Raw genomic sequence first — 22,118 nt, forward strand, 5'->3', positions numbered from 1 at the left:
CTGTCACAGGTTTTTTTTTTTTTTTTTTTTTTTTTTTTTTTTTTTTTTTTTGGTTTTTTGAGACAGGGTTTCTCTTGTGTAGCTTTGCGCCTTTCCTGGGACTCACTTGGTAGCCCAGGCTGGCCTCGAACTCACAGAGATCCGCCTGGCTCTGCCTCCCGAGTGCTGGGATTAAAGGCGTGCGCCACCACCGCCCGGCGTGTCACAGGTTTTTAAAAAATGAAAAATAGTACTTTTAACACTGGAAAGTAAGAATTTATTTTTTTTCCTAAGGACTAAGGGTTAAGCTTTGGACTTCAAAGTCAGGAAGTTAAGAACTTCTATAAAATGTATTTTCTGATACAAGGTGGTAGTGGCACATGTCTTTAATCCCAGCACTTGGGAGGCAGAAGCAGGGGGGATCTCTTGAGTTTGAGCCAGCCTTGTCTACAGAGTGAGTTGTAGGATGGCCAGGGCTACAGAGAAATGCTTTGTTTAAAAAAACAAAACCAAACAAGTATTTTCTGTACTTAATAAGATTACCATTGGAATTGAGAAGATTTCCCAAAGGACTTCAGAGGTCATAAAGTAATGATGGCTAATCACCGTTTTACTAGCAAGTAGGAGTTGTGACCCAGTAGATCATTTGTAATCTTTAAACGTGTTAGCTGTAAACAGTGAAGTCTTTACATTCACATACTTGACAGCTTTAAAAAAATTAGATTCCTTTGAAGTTTTGTGAGCAAGCAAGTTTACTGTGAGGATAGAAAGCTGAGAACTCTAGACAGACCAAAGTTTAGATTTCTAGTTCTGCCACTTTGTGACCTGGGTATTGCTTTATCTCTCTAGGTCTTTCTAACCCAGGTATAAGAAAACAATTCTTAGGGGTTAGAAACAGTGGTACATATTTTTGTTTAAGTGTTGTGATGTGAGCTGATATCAAGGTCCACAGGGCTTCTAGCTTTGTTAGGTGTGTTGGCAACTAGCCACCTACTTACGGTCTTCACTCCTCCCCTCCCCCGCCCCTTTTAAAGATTGAATTCAGTGGTCATACATGCTAGGCAAAGGTCACAGCCTTAACTTTTTCCCTTTTACAGTTTACTATATCTGAACAAAAGCCCAGAGGGTAGCACTGGTCCTACCTAATTGTGTTTGTTTTGAAACAAGGTTCTACCAGGGTGACTTCAAACATGGCAAACATTTTTCCTCTGTTTTCAGTGTGCTGGAATTGTATTGCATTTAATTAATTGTAAGGAAATTTTTTTTTTTTTTTTTTTTTTGGTTTTTCGAGACAGGGTTTCTCTGTGTAGCTTTGCGCCTGTCCTGGAACTCACTTGGTAGCCCAGGCTGGCCTCGAACTCACAGAGATCCGCCTGCCTCTGCCTCCCGAGTGCTGGGATTAAAGGCGTGCGCCACCACCGCCCGGCTGTAAGGAAATTTTTATAACAGCCTCATGGCCATAATGTGTAGGTTTATTTTGTTTAGATAATCTAGAGGAGTATTATGGTATGCTGCTTGAGAGGTCCTGTTCTTTCTAGTTAATTCTGGCTACTGGTCCAGTAGATGGACCTGATGTGAATTGTGTCCTAATTCTGCCTCTGCCTAGCAGTGAAATGTCATAATCTGTGAAATGGAGCTGACAAGATTCTTTTCATAGAAATGGGAAGTAACAAACCTTACAGAATAGTATCTGGCCTTCAATAAACAGTTTTCCAGTCTTCAGTACTACGTGATTTAAATTTTTTTTTGTTTTTGTTTTTGTTTTCCTTCTGTAGGCTATGGTGAAGTAAATGGTAATGCCGGAGAGAGAGAGATATCTTTAAAGAGCCTCAGTTCTGATGAAGCTACTAACCCTATTTCTAGGGTCCTCAATGGCAACCAGCAAGTTGTAGACACTAGCCTGAAGCAGACTGTAAAGACCAGCACCTTTGGAAAAGCAGGAATTAAAACCAAGAATTTTATTCAGAAAAACAGTATGGACAAAAAGAATGGGAAGTCTTATGAAAATAAATCTGGAGAGAACCAGGCTATAGATAAGACCGACACTGTAGCAATTCCAAATGGCGTTATAACAAATAATTCAGGTTATATCACTAATGGTTATATGGGCAAAGGAGCAGATAATGATGGCAGCGGATCTGAGAGTGGATATACCACTCCTAAAAAAAGGAAAGCTAGGCGCAATAGTGCCAAGGGTTGTGAAAACCTTAATTTAGTGCAGGACAAAATAATGCAGGAGACTAGTGTCCCAGCATTAAAACAGGGACTTGAAAGTTTAAAGCCTGACTACAGTGAACAAAAGGGAACTCGAGCAGATAGTTCGAAGCCTATTTGGAAGTATGAAACTGGACCTGGAGGAACAAGTCGTGGAAAACCTGCTGTGGGTGACATACTTCGTAAAAGCTCAGATATTAAACCTGGTTTGAACAGCAAAAAGTTTGATGATCGGCCTAAAGGAAAGCATGCCTCAGCTGCTGCCTCCAAAGAGGACTCGTGGACCTTGTTTAAACCACCCCCAGTTTTTCCAGTGGACAATAGCAGTGCTAAAATAGTTCCTAAAATAAGTTATGCAAGCAAAGTTAAGGAAAACCTCAACAAAACTGTACAGAACTCTTCGGTGTCACCATCGTCATCTTCATCCTCTTCATTATCTACTGGGGAAACTCAGACCCAACCTTCAAGCCGATTATCCCAGGTCCCCATGTCAGCTCTGAAATCTGTTACTTCTGCCAACTTTTCTAATGGGCCTGTTTTAGCAGGAACTGATGGAAATATGTATCCATCAGGGGGTCAGCCACTGCTAACTACTGCTGCTAATACTTTAACACCCATCTCTACTGGGACTGATTCAGTTCTTCAGGACATGAGTCTGACTTCAGCAGCTGTTGAACAAATTAAGTCTAGCCTTTTTATCTACCCTTCAAATATGCAAACGGTGCTGTTAAGCACTGCACAAGTAGATCTGCCCTCTCAGACAGATCAGCAAAACCTGGGGGATATCTTCCAGAATCAATGGGGTTTATCATTTATAAATGAGCCCAGTGCTGGCCCAGAGACTGTTATTGGAAAGTCATCAGATCATAAAGTGATGGAAGTGACATTTCAAGGAGAATATCCTGCCACTTTGGTTTCACAGGGTGCTGAAATAATTCCCTCAGGAACTGAGCATCCTGTGTTTCCCAAGGCTTATGAGCTGGAAAAACGGACTAGTCCTCAAGTTCTGGGTAACATTCTAAAACCCGGGACTACTGAGAGTGGAGCCTTATCCTTGGAACCCAGTCATATAGGTGACCTGCAAAAAGCAGACACCAGTAGTCAAGGTGCTTTAGTGTTTCTCTCAAAGGACTACGAAATAGAAAATCAAAATCCTCTGGCCTCTCCCACGAACACTTTGTTAGGCTCCGCCAAAGAACAGAGATACCAGAGAGGCCTAGAAAGGAATGATAGCTGGGGTTCTTTTGACCTGAGGGCTGCTATTGTATATCACACTAAAGGTAACATTTCTTTTTCAAAGATTTTGATGGGCTAATTTTGTCTTTGTATGTATACATATACTAGTATATTTGAGGTTCTGTATTATGAATGACTGAAGAAATAATTAGTATGAATTTCTTGATTCAAGGTCTTTGGAAACAATGTAGTTTTAGAGGAATATAGTTTCCCAACATAAAATGAATTTTGTAGACAAGGGCCTTAAGTTTTGATCCCCTATGTCCCAGGTGCTGCTGGGATTGCAGGTTTATGCCGCCAAGTATGACCTACCCCTCTACCAATTAAATCCCAGCACCTGGAGGCAGAGGCAGGCAAATCTGAGTTTGAGAACAGCCTGGTCTACAGAGCTAAGTTCCAGGACAGTCAGAACTACATAAACTTCTGTCTTGAAAAAAAAAAAACAGGAAAACAAAACAAACTCTTGGGCCTAGGAGATGGGCAAAGACACCTGTTTTCAAGCCTTATGACCTGAATTTGATCCCTGCTTCTCAAATGGTGGAAAGAGAACTGACTCCTGCAAGTTGTCCTTTGACCTCCACATTTGTGCCATGGCAGATCCCTCCACCTTCAAAATAAATTAAAATTTTTGGGGGGCTGAGGGTAGACAGGGTTTCCTGAAACTCAATCTGTAGACCAGGCTGGCCTTGAACTCAACAGATCCACTTGCTTCTCTTGCCTTCCCAGTGCTGGGATTAAAGGTAATTAAAGGGATTACCGCCACCACCCAGCAAATTTGCTTCCTTCTATCTTTTCTTCTTTTGGCCTAAATCTCTGGACTTCCATTCATAAGTCCCTAACCATTCTTCACAAAAGAGGTGGAATAATCTTAACATAAATTCACAGGCTGCAGATGTAACTTGCTAGTGGATTGCTTCCTGATGTTAGTCTGGCTTCTGTGTTGTGATAAAACACTGACCTTTTAAATCAACTTGGGCAAAAAAGGGGGGTGTTTATTTGATCTACAGTTACCAAACAACAGAGAAGCCAGGGGCAGGAACCTAGAAGCAGGAACTGAAGCAGAGAGCAGTGCTGCTAACTGGCTTGCTCCCTGTTGCTTGCTTAGTTAGCTTTCTTACATACCCCAGGACCACCTGCCTAAGGATGGTACCACTCACATTATACAGGGCCCTCCTATATTAATTGGCAGTCAAGAAAATGCCCCACTGATGTGTCCACAGGCCAATTTAATGGAGGCAATTCTTCAGTTGAGAATTTCTCCCAGGTGCTTCTAGGTTTGTCAAATTGAATAAGAAATATTAACCAACATACTTAGCGTCTATGAAAGACTGGTCCAACTCCTAGTACCACCAAAATTTTATTTATAAATTAAATCATGGCATTCCTCTCCAAATTCCTTTCAACTACTATATTACAACCATTCACTATAATTGTAAGTCCTTTGCATAAATCAAGAAACAGTGCAATCTATCCTCCAGCTTCAGGGGATCTGATGACCTCTTCTGGCCTCTGCAAGTACTCTACTCACGTGCACATTTTCACGCCCTGCCTCATGCATTTTATATAATTAAAAAGAAAATATTCAGGCGAAAAAGAATAGCCAGGTGGTGGTGATGCATGCCTTTAATCCCAGCACTTGGGAGGCAGAGGTAGGTAGACCTCTGAGTTTGAGGCCAGCCTGGTCTACAGAGTTGCAAGACAGCTAAGGTCCCCCCCCCCCCAAAAAAAAGGGAGAAATTCTACGTAGCCCTGGCTGTCCTGGAACTAGTTATGTAGAGTAGGCTGGCCTTGAACTCAACGCCCGCCTCTACCTTCTGAGCACTAGGATTAAAGGTGTATGCTAATTTTTTTTATTAAATGCTGCTTTATTTAGGTAGGAATCTGTAGGAATGAGGGAGCCTATCAGTTTGTAGGGGTGAAGGAATTACCACATTTTTCTTAGTATGAACCATTGCCTTAGAGAATAACAAAGCTGTGTATGGCTTCTTTCTTTGGACGATGAATTTTATGTATTTGAATATTTAACCTGCTATTGTGTCTGTGCAACACACTAATGCCTAGAGCCTAGGGTGTCAGATCCTCTTAGAATTGAACTTGGGTCTTCTGTAAGAGGAAGAGGTGCTCCTAGTTGCTGAGCCATCTCTCCAGCTAGCCCCTTTTTAAAAAAACAAAAAACTTTTATGTGCATTGTTTTGCCTGCCTGCATGTCTGTTGAGGGTGTTGGATCCTGTAGAACTGGGGTTAGAGACAGTTGTGAGCTGCCATGTGGGTGCTGGGAATCGAACTGAGGTCCTGTGAAAGGACAAGTGTTCTTAACTCTTAAACTATCTCTCCAGTACCCCTTTTAAATTGAAAAAAAAACTTAAAATTTCATATGTGAATACATCATTTTCCCATCATTCCTCTGTTCTTTTTCAGACTTATCCTGTGTCCTTCTCCCCAAATTGGCTACCTCTTTTAGTGTTTTTTACATGTGTAGACATGCACACATGTATGTAAGAATACAGCTTGCTGAGTTCATCTAATGTTGCTTAAGTTTTCATTTAGGGCTGTCTGCTGGGGATTAGGGCGCTTATCCTAGAAAAGACTGTTTTTTCCCTCTCAGTGTCTTCCTTTCCTGAAGCTCTTCATCCAGGTTAATGCATTGGTGAGATTTCTCCTACTAGTTTGCCTTCCTTGATCTGCAAAATGAAAGACATGTACTTTATAAACATGTACATTTTTTATATTTGTTTCCCCTTTGTTTAAAAAAAAAAAAAAGAATAGGAAGCTGGGTGTGATGGCACACCTTTAATCTCAGGTCAGTTTCTGAATTCCAGGACAGAGGACTACAGGGAGAGATCCTATCTCAAAACACTTAAGAGGCATGGGTATGGGGAGGGCTTTGGGATTGACTAGTTTTGTGTGTGTGTGTGTGTGTGTGTGTGTGTGTGTTTTTAGTTTTTATTTAAAGGTGTATACCACCATGCCTAGCAATTTGTAGTTTTAAAAGTAGGAATCTTGACAGGTAAAGATTATTTTGACTTGCTCTCCAGATCTCTTTGGAAATAAAAGTTTAGAAGCTGAAAGTAGAGCAAAAGAGAAATGCTTATTAAGTCTCTTACAGTGTGTTTAATTATATATGTTAAATTCTGCCAAGGTAGTTGGGTAGTTTTGGTATCATTTTCTGTGTCATCTACTCTCCAGGGTCTGTTATAGAAAATCAGTGTCTTGTAGTTTGTGATAATTATGTGAGCCTAAGAAGACAGTGTTTCCTGCAACTTCCAAAAAGCAGTGAGATGATGTTCCCCTTAGGTGGTTAGTTGGTAGATTTATGTGTGTTGTGTTTATCTATTAGGTCCAGGGATTTCATATTGCCCAGATTAGCCTTGCCAAAAAAAAAAAACAACCAAAAAACTTTTTTTTGTAGTGGTGCTTGAGTTCAAACCCAGATCTTGTACATGCTAGGTGACATACTACCATTGAGCTGTATCTTCAGTCACTATGTTGACCAGGCTAGCCTCACAGAGCCTCTGCCACATGCTGGGATTTAAAGGCATGTGAACTCTTTAAGGGCTGAGTGCTGAGCCAGCTATCTGTTCAGATTCACTGGCTATCCCGGAACTCACTTTTTGACCAGGCTGACCTTAGAGATCCCCCTGCCTCTACTTTTTGAGCTAGGATTTAAGGCATGTGCCACTACTCCCAGCTTTGTAGTGTCCCCCCCACCCCCATTTTGTTTTTGTGAGACAAGGTTCCTGGAACTCACTCTGTAGACCAGGCTGGACTCAAACTCTAGATCCTCCTCCCTTTGCCTCCCTAGTGCTGAGTGCTGGGATTAAAGGCATGGGCCACCATCACTGGCCTCTTTTTTTTTAAATGTAGAATTGATTTAGGTAAACTAAATGCCATTCTGCATGGTTGCAGTTATATTGAATTTAGTAAAGTTCATCAGCTTGAATTTTGCAATTGAAGCTTTAATAAAATTGATCAAACAGATGTTTCCCCCTAAACAGAAAAGAACTGAGCAGATAATAGTTCATTTAGGTTCCAGGAGGGCAAGTTCTTTGATGTCTTCTTACTAAATATTGCTTGGTTCAGTAGTAGTTTACTGGCCTACTGATTTTTTTTCTGTTTGAATCTGTTTTGAATCCGTATTTTGCAAGTATGGAGTTGCAAATGGCTGTGAACTGTCCTGTGTGAGTGCTGGTAACAAGCTACAGCCCTTTGGACAGCCCTTTGGAAGAGCAGCAAGTGTTGACCACTGAGCCACCTCTTCAGTCTTTTTTATTTTTTTAAACTTTTTTTTTTTTTAAACAGATTTATTTATTTACTGTGTATATATATAACATGTATCCCTGCAGGCCAGAAGAGAGCACCAGATCTCATTATGGATGGTTGTGAGCTACCATGTGGTTGCTGGGAATTGAACTCAGGACCTCTGGAAGAGCAGCCAGTGCTCTTAGCCGCTGAGCCATCTCTCCAGCCCTATTTTTTTAAACTTTTAAAGGGAGTTTATCTTTCAATCATTTGAGCTTAACTAGACTATCAGGAATACTTTATTATATATAGTGTTAGTGTTCTGGTCCTTTCAGTGTTAAGTAATTAATTTTAAGTTAGGCTTAAAATTAAAGCCTAACTTAAAGTTCTGTGCATTTCTCTAGCTTCAAAAATAGGCCCTTTAGCCGAGTGTCGATGGCCTACACTTTTAATCCCAGCACTCAGGAGGCAGAGCCAGACAGATCTCTGAGTTTGAGGCCAACTGGATCTACAGAGTGAGATCCAAGAGAGGCAGCAAAACAACATGGATAAACCCTGTCTCAAAAACCAAAAGGAGCCGCGCGGTGGTGGCCGGTGGTGGCGCGCGCCTTTAATCCCAGCACTCGGGAGGCAGAGGCAGGCGGATCTCTGAGTTCGAGGCCAGCCTGGACTACCAAGTGAGTTCCAGGAAAAGGTGCAAAGCTACACAGAGGAAACCCTGTCTCGAAAAGCCAAAAACAAAAACAAAAGGGGGGGGGCATTTAACAATTTAATTTATATGTATTAAGAGTGTTATGTCATTTTACTAGGAGTGATACATTTTAGGTTTAACATTACTTGCAGTCTCAGAAGTACTACTGATTTTTTTAAAAAATGTAAATGTTAGTGCAATTAAAAGATACAGAATGATTTAAGACCAATCTGGTCTACAGAGGGAGTTTCAGGGCAGCCAGAGTGTTGAACAGAGAAACCTTCAGGAGAAAAAAAAAAGATACAAAATGACTACATTAAAGCATAAAGTCTAGTTTTGGCATTCTCTTAGCTATTCATGCATATGTATTGTGTTATGAACTTTGCTTAAGAAATGATCATTAGCACATTGTGGATCACTCCTTTAATCTTAACACTCTCCAAGCACAGTCTACATGGTAAGTTCCAGAACAGAAAGGGCTATATAGAGAGACTCTATCTCAAAAAAAAAAAAAAGACTATTGAAAACCCAATTTGGGCTGAGTGGTGGTTGTGCACACCTTTAATCCCAGCACCCGGAGGCAGAGGCAGATGCAGGCAGATCTGAGTTCCGAGGCTAACCTGGTCTACAGAGAGCGATCTCAGACAACCAAGGCCATACAGAGAAACCCTATCTTGAAAAAAACCAGAAAAAAAAAAAAAGAAAACCCAATTTGATTGATGTATGCCTATAATCTCAGCACTTGGCAGGAGAGGCAAGATCAGGAGTTTTATTAGAGTTCAAGACTGCCTTGGGATATACAAAATTCTATTTGAAAAAGACAGAAAAATACTTGGTTGGATATAGAACTCAGTGGTAGAGTTCTTGCTTAACATGCATGGTAAGGCCCTCCATTCCCTAGTACCACAAATTTTTATCTTTGTGTGCTACTGTAGAGCAGTGTCAACTATTTCAGGTGAAGTGTAGGTCCTTTTTGTTTATGTCATGATAAAGTAATGATAATGCCTCTTCTGGAGTTTTGTTTTTGAGACAAAATCTTACAGTGTACACTAAGCTAACATAAATTCACTTGCCTCTGCCTATATCACGATTCCTGGCCCAGCTCAAATCTTTTAAGCATTAAATCCTGAGGAGTCGCCTTGTTTTAACTATGGTAGAATCAGATCAATTTTTTTTCTCTCTTTGCTCTTCTCTGTTATGGGGACTGAAATCAGGACCATAAATATACTAGGAAGGTAAAGGCTTCACTTCCATTTAAAGCTGGGTGTGTGTTTGTCACATTTCTCCATTCTTCTGTGTCTGTGATGGACATTTGGATTGCTTCTATACTAGTTATTATAAGTGATATTACCCTGAGCATTGCTGTAGAACTATCTTTTCAAGACCCTGCTTCCAATTCTTGATTTTTGTTGTGTTTTGAGAAATACCATACTGTTTTCAAAAGCAGTTTTACATTGTACTACCAAGAGTGTACACAAGGATTTGGATTGGTCACCTCATAGTTTCTGTATAATAGTAGCCATCCCATTGTGTATGAGGGATGGGTGGTATCTTGTATGTAATTTATACTTTTCTGATGATTAATTTAGCATCTTTTTATGTGCTTATATCTATAGAGAAATTTCTAAGTACTTGGCATAGTTTTGTGCCTTCTTTTTTCGTTTTTTCTTTTCAGGGTTTCTCTCTGTAGCTTTGGCTGTCTTAGAACTTGCTTTGTAGACCAGGTTGGCCTCAGACTTAGATCCACCTGTTTCTGCCTGGAGTGAAGGGATGAAGGGCATGCACCCCACACCCGGCTCCCATAATTTTTTTTTTTTTTTTTTTTTTTTTAAAGTTAAAAAGAGGAGGACTGGGTATATATAACTCGGTGAAGGAACAGTTACCTCATAGGTGTTTAAGGTCAGTGTTCAAACATCAGTGCCACAAAACAATTCAGATGATGATAAATTTTACCTAGCATACTTAGTGGCAAGATAAATGAATTAGAATTTATACTTAGTGGTTGGGATAAGTGAGACAGCTTGAAAGTTATCCATCAGATAAAATCAGTAAATTAAAAAAAATTATGTAAGGTAAGCCTAGTGGGAGTAGGTCCCAGAGATTAGGCTCAGGTCTATAGGTTTGGCAGCAAGTGTCTTTACCTTCTAAGTTTTCTTAATAGCCCAATGATTAAATATTTTAATGTGTTATAAATTACCTTGCAAATTCAGTGTTAAAGTAATAACACTACAGATGGCTTCTAAGAGCTGCGTGTCAGCTAGTTTAGAGTAACAGTTATGATCTATTTTTAAACTTTATGTACATTGGTGTTTTGCTTGCATATATGTCTGTGAGGGTGTCAGATTTGGAGTTACAGACAGTTGTGAGCTACCATGTGACTGCTGAGATTTGAACCTGGGCCCTCTGGAAAACAGTCAGTGCTTTTTTAACTGTTGAGCCATCTCTCCAGCCCCAGTTTTGATCTTTTAATCACCTGAAGCTAATGTCTTTTATGGAGAAACTACTAGTATAGAAATATACTTCAGACAACTAGAGACTATTAAGACAATTTGTGACAGGTTATTAGCATAGACAGTTTGGTCTACAGTTTCAGGTTTGGTCTTGCAAAAAAATGCCTATTTTATACACACACACCCCTCACGTGCCTGCACAGGCTCATTTTCTGCTTCAGTTAGAAACTATAGGTCTAGCTGGACGGTGGTAGCGCATACCTTTAATCCCAGCATAGAGAGAGGCAGGTTCCAGGAACTCTGAGTTCCAGGACAGCCAGAGCTACAGAGAAACCCTGAACCCTGTCTCGAAAAACAAACAAAAAAAAACCTGTAGGTCTAAAATCTTGGCTTGATATCTCTCTCTCTCTCTCTCTCTCTCTCTCTCTCTCTCTCACTCACTCACTCACTCTCTCACTCACTCACTCACTCACTCTCTCACTGTCTCTCACACACACACTTTGCCACAGTTTTCTGTATTATTAAGGAGTATAGCACTAATTTGGAAATGTATTTTTTCTTTTTCCCTTATGAAATACCTACCATAGACTAAAGTACTTAGGCTTATTTATGAGGATTACTTTGACAAGATGAATCCTTTCCCTTAAAAATACTTAGGTGTAGAGGCTAGGGATATATTTTAGTTCATAAAATACTTGCCTAGCAGTAGCACATAAAATGTGTATTGGTGGTATTTAGGAGGTAGAAGAGGAGAATAAAGAATTCAGGGTCGGGGTTGGGGATTTAGCTCAGTGGTATAGTGCTTGCCTAGCAAGCGTAAGGCCTGGCCTCAGCTCTGGGGGTGGGGAAAAAAAAACAAAAGAATTCAGGGTCATCCTGTACATAGAGTTTGAGGCCAGTGTGAATACATGAGACTCGATAAAAATATTTAGGTGAGGGAGAAAAACACATTTATGATAAGATTTTAAATGTGAGGAGGAGACTAAAATAGGGAATTTCAGTAGAGATGAGAGGATTTCCAGTATAGAAAGGGTAGAAAAGAATAAGTACAGCTTGTATTTCATGGAACATATAATCTGAATTTTGATGGATGGGTTACTTTTTTTTCCCCTTTTTTGTTTAGAGACAGGGTCTCACTATGTTGCCTTGAACTACTTAGATCAGCTGGCCTGAAACTCATATCCACCTGATGGTGGTCTTAAATTTTTATTTAATTTTTAGGGATGTGTGTGTGTACTTAGGAGTTTAAGTGAGTGCATATACGAACCTGTGTAGGCCAGAAGATGACATCAGATTCTTGGGAACTGGAGTTTACAGACAGTTGTGAACTGCCATGTGGGTGCTGGGAATTGAACTTGGGTTATCTGGAAGAACAGCCAGTGCTTAAGCTATTCAGCTGTTAGATTTATTCATTTATTTATTGGTTTTTCGATACAGGGTTTCTCTGTGTAGCTTTGGTGACTGTCCTGGATCTTGATCGGTAGACCAGGCTGGCCTTGAACTTAGAGATCCGCCTGGCTCTGCCTTCTGAGTGCTGGGATTAAAGGCATGGGCCACCACTGCCTGGCTACTTTTTTTTTTTTTTTTTTAGTATGTGTGCTGCTAACGCAAGCACTATTATTTTTCTAATGTGCATGTAATTATTGACTTCCTTGTGTATTTGGGAAATTACCAATTCCAGACCAGCAGTTTACACTCAAACTAGTTTTAAGAACTGGGGCCTGCAGGACCTTGGAAAATCTTCACAGTGAGTGATAAAATAATAAATGCAATAAGAGAATCCATGAACTGGGGTGGGTGTGGAAGTGCTGTAATCTCAGCGTTCTGGAAGTGGGGGTAGGATATCCACTTCAAGGCAAGCTATATATGGTAGGACTGTCTTAAATAAGGCAGACAGAAAGGAGGGTCTGGTACTACAGGCCTGTAATTCTAGCTAATTGAGAGGCTGAAGCAGTAGCTTACACAATCAAGGCCTACCTAGGTAACTTCATAAGAATGTATCTACTAACAAAAGGACTTGCTTCATAAGAATGTATCTACTAACAAAAGCTTGCCTATACACAAAAGAAGACTAGGTTTAATCCCCCGTACACGAAAAAGAATAAAATAATAAGAACAGTGAGGAAGTGCCTAAATAGGGGCATCAAGTGGCCAGATTTTACTAAGGAAAAAAATATTAGTATTCATTTTAATTACAGAATATGATTAGCACCACGATTTATAGTAAATGCCTGTAATGCCAGTACTTGGGAGGTGGAGATAGGGGTTCACAGTCATCTTACATGATGGCAAGTTGGAGACCAGGCTACATGTCTCAAAACATCAGAGAAAATGGATAGATAATGGCCTCTGTCTAATAGCAAAAACACAGATAAGCCCCACTCAGATTTTGGCTTCTAAATAAATAGTCCATTCACTCTTAAGATGAAACAACAAGACTCCTTAGAGAAGTGATTGAGAAGGGAGAGTGTCTCATTCAAAAAAAGAAGCTACTGCTCAAAGCATGATGGTTACATGCTCAAAGTCAGGATAGGTCTAAAGCGATGGCTCAGTGAAGAGCATGCAGTTTGAGGCACCCATGCCTGAGGTCTTGAGGACTTGCACTCAAGCACATTCTCCAAATGTATATATAATTTAAAATAAATCTTTTAAAAAGCCACAGGGTGCTCAGCTGGTTTTGTTATTGATAACTTCCAATTACTTTGTTATTGAGATTAGTCCATGGAGTCTATTTAGTGATCAGAGGAATTTATTTGGGGGTTAACTCACAAGATAGAATAGAGGAATTTCTTGCAGGATCCTGGAAGAGTGAGGCATGGTCCAGTGCAGTTCTCTGGCGAGCTCTGCCCTAGTCCATACCAGCATCCAAAACCACAAGATAGCCAAAGCCAAGAGAGTGCCATACCTGGTGGACACCCCCTAGGGGCATGTACCTCAAGGTCATAGGCAGGTGTAACAGCTACCTGCTACCTTACTAGGGGTGGTGCTTTGGGGCATGGCTCAAAACAACCACCCACTACACTTTGTACTTGTGTTAAGAGAACAAATGAGGGGCTGGAGAGATGGCGCAAAGGTTAAGAGCATCAGCTGCTCTTCCAGAGGTCCTGAGTTCAATTCCCAGCAACCACATGGTGGCTCACAACCATCTGTAATGAGATCTGGTACCCTCTTCTGACATGCAGGCAGAACACTATACATAAATCTTAAAAAAAAAAAAAAATGAACAAATGAATATCCTAGCATTTGTAAATAGATTGAAGTACTTCTTTTAGTTGAACCCAGATACTAAGTTTATTGTGTTAAACTAGATTAATATGGCACTAGTTTGTAGGTAAAATTAGAATTTATTTTTCTGGTAACTTAAGTGGAAGGAAGATAGAGAATATCCTAGGCAGAAAACCAGGTTGTTGGTGGTGGTGGTACATGCTTAGGAGGCAGAGGTAGGTGGAGCTCATGAGTTTGAGGCTAGCCTAGTCTTCTGAGTGAGTAAAACAAAAAAGAATAGCCCAGGCAGAGAAATACAAAGAGGTATTTTGTATTTGTAATCATGTGGATGACCAAACTATTGAAAAATTGTAGATTGGTCAGGGTACATAAGGGAACTAATATTAACTCTTTTCTACAGAATTTGGAAATTGAGTATAAGGAGAGAAGGTTGTGGTTGGTTTGTAAAATTGACTTGGGATTGATTCAGAAGGATTGTTTTACACTCAAAGTGAGTCTGAACTTTGTTAGTTCTAGACCAGCCTGGGCTTTAGAGGTAAACCCTGTGTACAGTAAACAAACACTCCAGGAGGTAAAAGCAAGATCTTTTGAGTTCAAGACCAGCTTGGATATAACAATTTACAGGCCAGTTAGGGCTACATAATTAAACCCTGCCTTATTGTTTCATTTATGTATGTATGTATGTATTTTGGGTTTTAGAGATAGGGTTTCTCTATGTAGTTTTTGGTGCCTGTCCTGGATCTCACTCTGTAGCACAGGCTGGCCTCAAACTCACAGAGATCCACCTGGCTCTGCCTCCCGAGTGCTGGGATTAAAAGCTTGTACCACTGCCGCTTGGCTATTTTAATTTTAAAAAACAAACAACAGACTTTTTACTATGAAAGCTCAGCCAATAGCTTAGGCTTGTTACTAACTAGGTCTTAGAACTTGAATTAACCCATTTTTCTCAATCTACTTTTTGTCTTGTGACTTTATTACTTTTACTCTGTACTGCCCATGCTGCTTCCTCTTTCATCTGGCTGGCAACTCCCTTCCCAGTGTTCTCTGCCCTGAAAATTCATGCCTAGCTTTTGGAAGTTTAGTTCTTTATTAAACAAATCACAATGACATCTTCACACAGTGTAAAGGAATATTCCGCATTTAATCTCTTTTTAAATAACATTTTTTGTTAATGTTTTTGTTTGTTTGCTTTTGAGGCAGGATGTCACTAGTCATGGCCCTGACTGTCTTGGAACTTGCTGCATAGACCAGGTTGGCCTTGAACTTACAGAGCTCCTCCTCCCCCTGCCTCATGAGTTCTAGGATTATTTCAAAATGGACACAGAAAACAAACATTCACCTTAAGCAGAAGTTCAACAAAGCAGTATTACAGACTGTCTAAAATGAACTGTAATGTATATAATACAGTACTATAAAGATTTGGTAGCCATCTGCTGGGAGTCAGAATTATATAGGGCTTATATATGGGTTTAGCTCAGTGATAGGAAACTAAGGCTTTTTTTCCTCAGTCTCTAGCACCGAAAGGAGCAGGGTATATACTCACTGAGTAGTGGTAGGAATAGGATCCTCCACCTCTGACCTCATTGCTCAAGGGTCAGCTTTATACAATTTATATGTTCCCAATAAGTCCAAATATAAAATGTTCTCCTTTGCATATGTTAATTTCTATTTAAAATTCCATGAATGCCTCTGACGTCATATTTATAGGAATCTTACATTAGCCTCCAAATTTGACAGATTTTTAAAATACGTACTTTAGCTTTATCCTTTAATTGGATTTCCTATATTTGGAAAAGTTTTGTACTTTTCTCTATAGTAGAGAAGTGTGAGAAAAGATACAGTAAATAATTAACAGTGTAAGAACCCCAATGATTTGTCTGTTTAGAATCTTTATTGGCTGCTTGATTTCTCATATGCTTTACTGGCACAGTGATAATTTACGGTAGTATTGGTTTGAATGGTCACTTAGAAAAAATTCACAGAAATTGGAGTTTCCTTTTGTGAGACAGGGTCTTACTATGTAGCAGTGGTTGAAGTATATTCATAGAAAAAAATGAAAATAACTTGCACTCGTTTCTATTGTGTATGTTTAGGTGATCTAGATAATTATGTTTATTTTGTTTGATTGTAGTTTCAAATTGGTATATAAAAATCTCTTAAACAAAAACAACAAAAATATAGGTGTACTCGGGCAGTGGTGGCACATGCCTATAATCCCAGCCATTGGGAGGCAGAGATAGGTGGAGTTCTGAGTTCAAGGCCAGCCTGGTCTACAGAGTGAGTTTCAGGACAGCCAGGGCTACATAGAGAAACTCTGTCTCGAAAAAAATTAAAAAAAAAAAAAAAAAAAGAAAGAAAGAAAGAAAAATAGTTATGCTTAATTCATATTTTTTCCCTTAGTTCAACCGAGATAAGCTTATCATTGGTTATATTAAAATAAGTCATGTGAGATTCAGAGACCAAAGATAACAGCTCTAAAAGAAACCATTTCTTTTCTGATACTAGAAATAATTTTGGAGTGATGAGTATGATCTCCATCAGATAACAGTTCCTTTACTAATCCCTTCTCTTTGACCAGATTATTATAGTTCTATTCCCTTGTTAGTCCTCCAAGGAGAAGGAAATTTTTGTCATTATCTTTGGTATCAATAAAACTGACTTGGGTCATCTTTTTTTTTTTTTTGGTAGTGGTGAGGTATTGAAGACAGGTCTTGCTGTGTACTTAGGCTGGCCTCATATTGTTACCCTTTGCCTAAACCATGCCTGGATATGTAGTTTTTGCTTCTCCAGATAGATATCTGCCCAGGGGCTTGAAGGCCATAAACATACAGCTAAATTCAAACACATATAATGTAACATTTAATATCTTGCTAATAGCTGATCCTAGTGATCCACACCTTTTATTCCATAACCCTGGAGGTTCAAGGCCTGTGTTGTGGTCTGCATAGTGAATTCCAGGACATCTAGGGATACACAGAGGCCTTGTCCCCCTGCTTCCCTACCAAAAAATTAGAATGACTTTTATTGTATCTTTGATCTTTTTTTGTTTGTTTGTTTGTTTTTTCGAGACAGGGTTTCTCTGTGTAGCTTTGCACCTTTCTTGGAACTCACTTGGTAGCCCAGGCTGGCCTCGAACTCACAGGGATCCTCCTGGCTCTGCCTCCCGAGTGCTGGGATTAAAGGCATGCGCCACCACTGCCTGGCATATCCTTGTGGGGAGAGTGTAGTATATAATTCTCAGCTTCTGTTTATTTATTTGCAGTAAACTTGAAACTTTAGATCTTTATACTTAGTTTCTTCTAGTTTTGGGGGATTATTTTTGTACCCTAATGAGTCCTATTTAAACAGGCTATACTTGTTTTTTTTAAGATGTATTTATTTATTATCTATACAGTGTTCTGTTTGCATGTATCCCTGCAGTGCAGAAGAGGGAGCCAGATCTCATTACAGATGGTTGTGAGCCACCATGTGGTTGCTGGGAATTGAACTCAGGACCTCTGGAAGAACAGTCAGTGTTCTTAACCTCTGAGCCATCTCTTTAGCCCTAAACAGGCTATACTTAATACATAATGAAACTAGTTAGAAGATCAAGTTCTAGAGTGCAAAATCATCTTTTTTTTGTCTTTGTATATGCATGAGAAAAGTACTATCTTGTTTTTGTGATGGTTCATTCCTTTTTCTGGATAGTTTGGCTACGTCTCTTTTCAGGGACTAATTCTCAGGACGAATACTATAATTTTGTATTATAAGCTATATGTGGTCTTACTCATTTAGATGTTCATTGTAAAGCACTGCAAAGGTGGTTCTCACTGCCTTCTCTGTCACAGTGGTTTAGACATATACATGCCCTTGTAAGATGTCAAACAAAGTAAGCACAAAGCAAGTTTTACAGAAATTGAAACAAATGATGATTGTGTTAACAAATGGGATGTGAATTGGCATTTTGGCATATGGACTTGGGTGTGGTTTAAGGGTCAGAACTACTTTTCAAATGTTTAAAAATGTTCTGTTGAGGAGACTTGAGCATTCTGCTGAGGAGTAGGCTGCCCAGTAAGTACTTGGGTAATAACAATGAAGTGAGAAATATTTAATATATGCAGTTTTTTGTATATATTTGCTATTTATAAACACTGAATATTGTTAGTTTTACATAGTAATTGGCTTTTAGTGTATACGTATCTGTCTGTATACACATGTGCTTACATACGTGTCTCACCAATGTGTGGAGGTCAAATAACAAACATCCTTCTACCATGTAGGTCTCAGGGATTGAACTTGAGTTATTAGGCTGGGCAGGAAGTCATCCTGCCAGCCCAACAATTGATTTTTCATTGTCAGTATGTACATAATCTAGATGATGTTTAAAAATTATTTGAAATTTCTGTATCTTGTGCTGCATAGAGCTGTACTATTGTCAGTCAGCCCTATCTTTATTCCAGCAGTAACCAGTAGATTTTTCAGATGTAAGTAACAAAAGCATAGCATTATAAGGAATAGAAGTAGAGCTTTACACTGCATTCATTGAAGCTTGATGTGTAAAATAATTTTTTTCCTCTTTCTTATAGAAATGGAATCTATATGGAATTTGCAGAAGCAAGGTAAGAATGGTTAACTATTTTGAAATGTTTGTACTAATTAAAATATGACTTTGTTTTAGTGAGAATAATTGGAATCATGGCTTACCAAATGAACAGGCTTTGTATTTTGTATAGCCTTAACTAATTGTAGTCAAAAGGCAGTAGTTACCATAACAAGACTGCTAAGACATTGTGGCTCACTTGTGCTTCTAGCTCTTTAAAGGCTGAGGCTTTTCAGTTTAAGGCTATTCTGGGCTACAGTGTAAGACAGTTGCAGGAAAAATGGAAAAACTCTTATTTATTGAAATGGTTTTTATACTCGGGTGTGATTACAAGAGGCTAAGAGTTTTTTCAGACAGGATTTCTCTATGTAGCCCTGGCTTAACTTTATAGACCATGATGGCCTTGATCTGCCTGCCTCTGCCTTCTGAGTGCTGGGATTAAAGGTGTGCACCACCAAATCCGACAGAGGCTGCTTTTTACTCAGTGGTAGAGCTCATGATCAATATATATATGGTCTTGGGTATGACCCCATTACAGCCCTTCCTGGTGCCTTCCTGTCCCTTCCAAGTATAAATGTTTCTAACTGAGGAAACCAATATACATGTTTTTATCTTTAGCCGTTCTGTCTGTCTTTGTATGGTAGACAAAGGGATGATAATGATAGCTTAAGAATTGAAATTCATAATTTAATGAAAAATTACAATGTTAACGAAATACCATACCGTGTGTTCGGAAATACAAACAATAGCAAATTCACTTTTATCCTTCACCCATAATCAAGATTTGACAAGGAGGACAGGGCCTGGGTGTACAGTCTACACGTTGTCTTCTTTGGAAATTTATAGTTTGACTGGAAAAGTGCTCACTGATGTTAGATTTGGATATTTAGAATCCTGTAAAAGGGGCTGAAGAGCTGGCTCAGCGATGAAGAGCACTGATGGCTCACAACCATCTGTAGTGAGATCTGATGCCCTCTTCTGGCATAAAGTCAATAGGACACTAAATAAATAAAAAAAATGTGATAGAATTATGTCTCACTTACTTCACTAGTTAATGTAAATGAAATTCAGGTAACTCTGAAATCCCTAACTACCTGATGAATGTCCTTATTTTCTTTTTGACTCTACATGTTAGGAAGTTTCAGCTCACAGACAGCTAGGGAGTTTGGTTTCTAACATTGTTTTTTCTATCTCCCTTGTTTTCTTCTTGAGATTATATTATAATTACATCATTTTCCCCATTCCTCCCTCCAAACCTTCCCTTACACCTCCTTGATTGCATTCAAATTCATGGTCTCAGCTGGGTGGCGGTGACACATGCCTTTAATCCTAGCACTCGGGAGGCAGAACCAGACAGATCTCTGAATTTGAGGCCACCGTGGTCTTCAGAGCGAGATCCAGGACAGGCACTAAAACCACACAGAGAAACTGTCTCAGGAAAAAAAAATCATGGTCTCTTTTCATTATTTGTTGTGCATGCATGTGTGAATAAACACACACACACACACACACACACACACACTCACACACTCCTGAACACATAAATAACAACCGGCTCAGTTTGTATGATGTTACTAGTATGATTTTTTTAAAAGATTTATTTATTATGTATACAGCATGTATGACTGCAGGCCAGGAGAAGGCACCAGATCTCATTACAGGTGGTTGTGAGCCACCATGTGGTTGCTGGGAATTGATCTCAGGACCTCTGGAAGAGCAGCCAGTGCTCTTAATCTCTGAGCCATCTCTCCAGCCCCCTCATATGATGTTTTAAGGGCCGACTCTTTGATATTGGATAATCAATTGGTGTGCTCTTTGGTAGGGAAGACTATTTCTCAGCACTCAAGTGTTTTTTGTTTGGGATTTTTGTTTTTTTGCAACGGTTTCTCTGTGTAGTTTTGGTGCCTGTCCTGGATCTCTCTCTGTAGACCAGACTGGCCTGGAACTCACAGAGATCCGCCTGACTCTACCTCCTGAGTGCTGGAATTAAAGGCGTGTATCACCACCACCCAGCCTCAAGTGTTTTTTAGTTGTTTGTAGTTCTTTGTGTAGGATTGAGGCTCCTGGGCTTTCCTTGTTTGCTTTAGCATGTCTTGTTGTCCTTGTTCAGCTCATGTTTAGGCACTTATGCTGGTGAGACTTTATAGGGTGTAGCTTCTGACATTGCCAGGAGACAGTCTCTCAACAAACTCCTGATCCTCTAGCTTGTGATAATCTTTCCTCTCCATCTTCTGCAATGTTCCCTGATCTTAGGTACAGAGTTGTTTTGTAGATGCATCCATTTTGACTGGGCTCTACAACTCTGCATTTTGATTGGTTGTAGTTTCTTTAATGGTCTCCATCTATTGCAAAGAGAAGTTTTCTTGATGTGATGTTAGGCGAGGCTTATACTTCACCTGTCAGTATAAAAACAAATATTATTTACAGTGTAGTTAGGGTTATGGTGGATTAGTAAAGTAGTGGTTGTAGGTTCTCATCCCAGATCCATGATTTTACTAGCCATAGTAATTGGCTAGGTTTCTAGTACCAGGAATGATTTCCCTCTTAATTGAGTGGATCTTAAATCTCATTAGAGACTTGTTGGTTACTGGTAAGGTATGCGTGCCAGTACTGCTTCCTTAGGGTTGTGTGGTTGTTGTGGTTTGTAGGCATTATAGCTGCTCTTGCTTGTTTCTTAAAATGCCCAAGGATCAAGTCTTATTGTTTAACACAGCCATTACCTAATGATAATTGGCAAACACTTAAGAATTGCTTTCCTTACACATTTCAAATCAAACAAAAATGGAAAAAATAGACTAGAAAATGGTCTTCTCAAAATAGAACCAACTAATTGTATTATAAAATGGCTGTTGGCTATGGGCATGAACATTGTCTTCAGGCCAGGTTGCCTTTGGAGTTCCAGAAAGGATATTTTTTATATTATCTCCTTGTTAATAGGGTAACTCTTTTTTTTGGGGGGGGGGGTTCCCAAGACAGGGTTTCTCTGTGTAGCCCTGGCTGTCTTCAAACTCAAGTGTGTGCCACCCCTGTCCAGTTTAAGCTAGGTTAATTCTTTGCGGGGGAAACTCAAGACAGAGTCTGCCTCAGCAGCCTTGGCTGTCCTAGAACTCTATAGACAAGGCTGGTTGCTTCTGCCTCCTGAGTGTTGGAATTAAAGGCATGTGCCACCACTGCCCAGCTGATAGGTTAATTTTTTTTAACCTGAGAAAAACTTAATATTATTATCAGGCCTCTACCGTTATATTAAATAATTAAAGATTTGCATGACCTACTTGGGGGAGAGGGGAGATTGGAGAACCCAGGACCTTGAGCATGCTAGGAAAGTACTATGCTACTGAGCTATATCTCTAAATCCTAGTTTTCCTGGTTACTAAAGCATACTAACTTCCATGCACTTGGATGCTGAAGCAAAAGGATCATGAATTCTTGGCCAACCTGGGCTGAAGAAAGAGTCCCAGAGTTCTTGGAAATAGTATAGAACAAAAAATATTGTCTCCTTTGAGTA

General features: G+C 39.6%; 1 protein-coding gene across 2 annotated transcripts in view; it reads left to right on the forward strand.

The window, feature by feature from the left end:
- Positions 1-22,118, forward strand: part of Nufip2 (nuclear FMR1 interacting protein 2) — a 39,919-nt gene that overhangs the window by 9,833 nt on the left and 7,968 nt on the right. For both annotated transcript variants that reach the window (XM_076542921.1, XM_006977441.4), the window contains 2 exons: positions 1,755-3,473; positions 18,600-18,632. In XM_076542921.1, coding sequence (XP_076399036.1) covers positions 1,755-3,473; positions 18,600-18,632 — 1,752 coding nt within the window. The remainder of the gene's footprint in view (positions 1-1,754; positions 3,474-18,599; positions 18,633-22,118) is intronic.

This window comes from Peromyscus maniculatus, chromosome 8 (genome assembly GCF_049852395.1).
Source record: "Peromyscus maniculatus bairdii isolate BWxNUB_F1_BW_parent chromosome 8, HU_Pman_BW_mat_3.1, whole genome shotgun sequence".
NCBI lineage: Eukaryota > Metazoa > Chordata > Mammalia > Rodentia > Cricetidae > Peromyscus > Peromyscus maniculatus.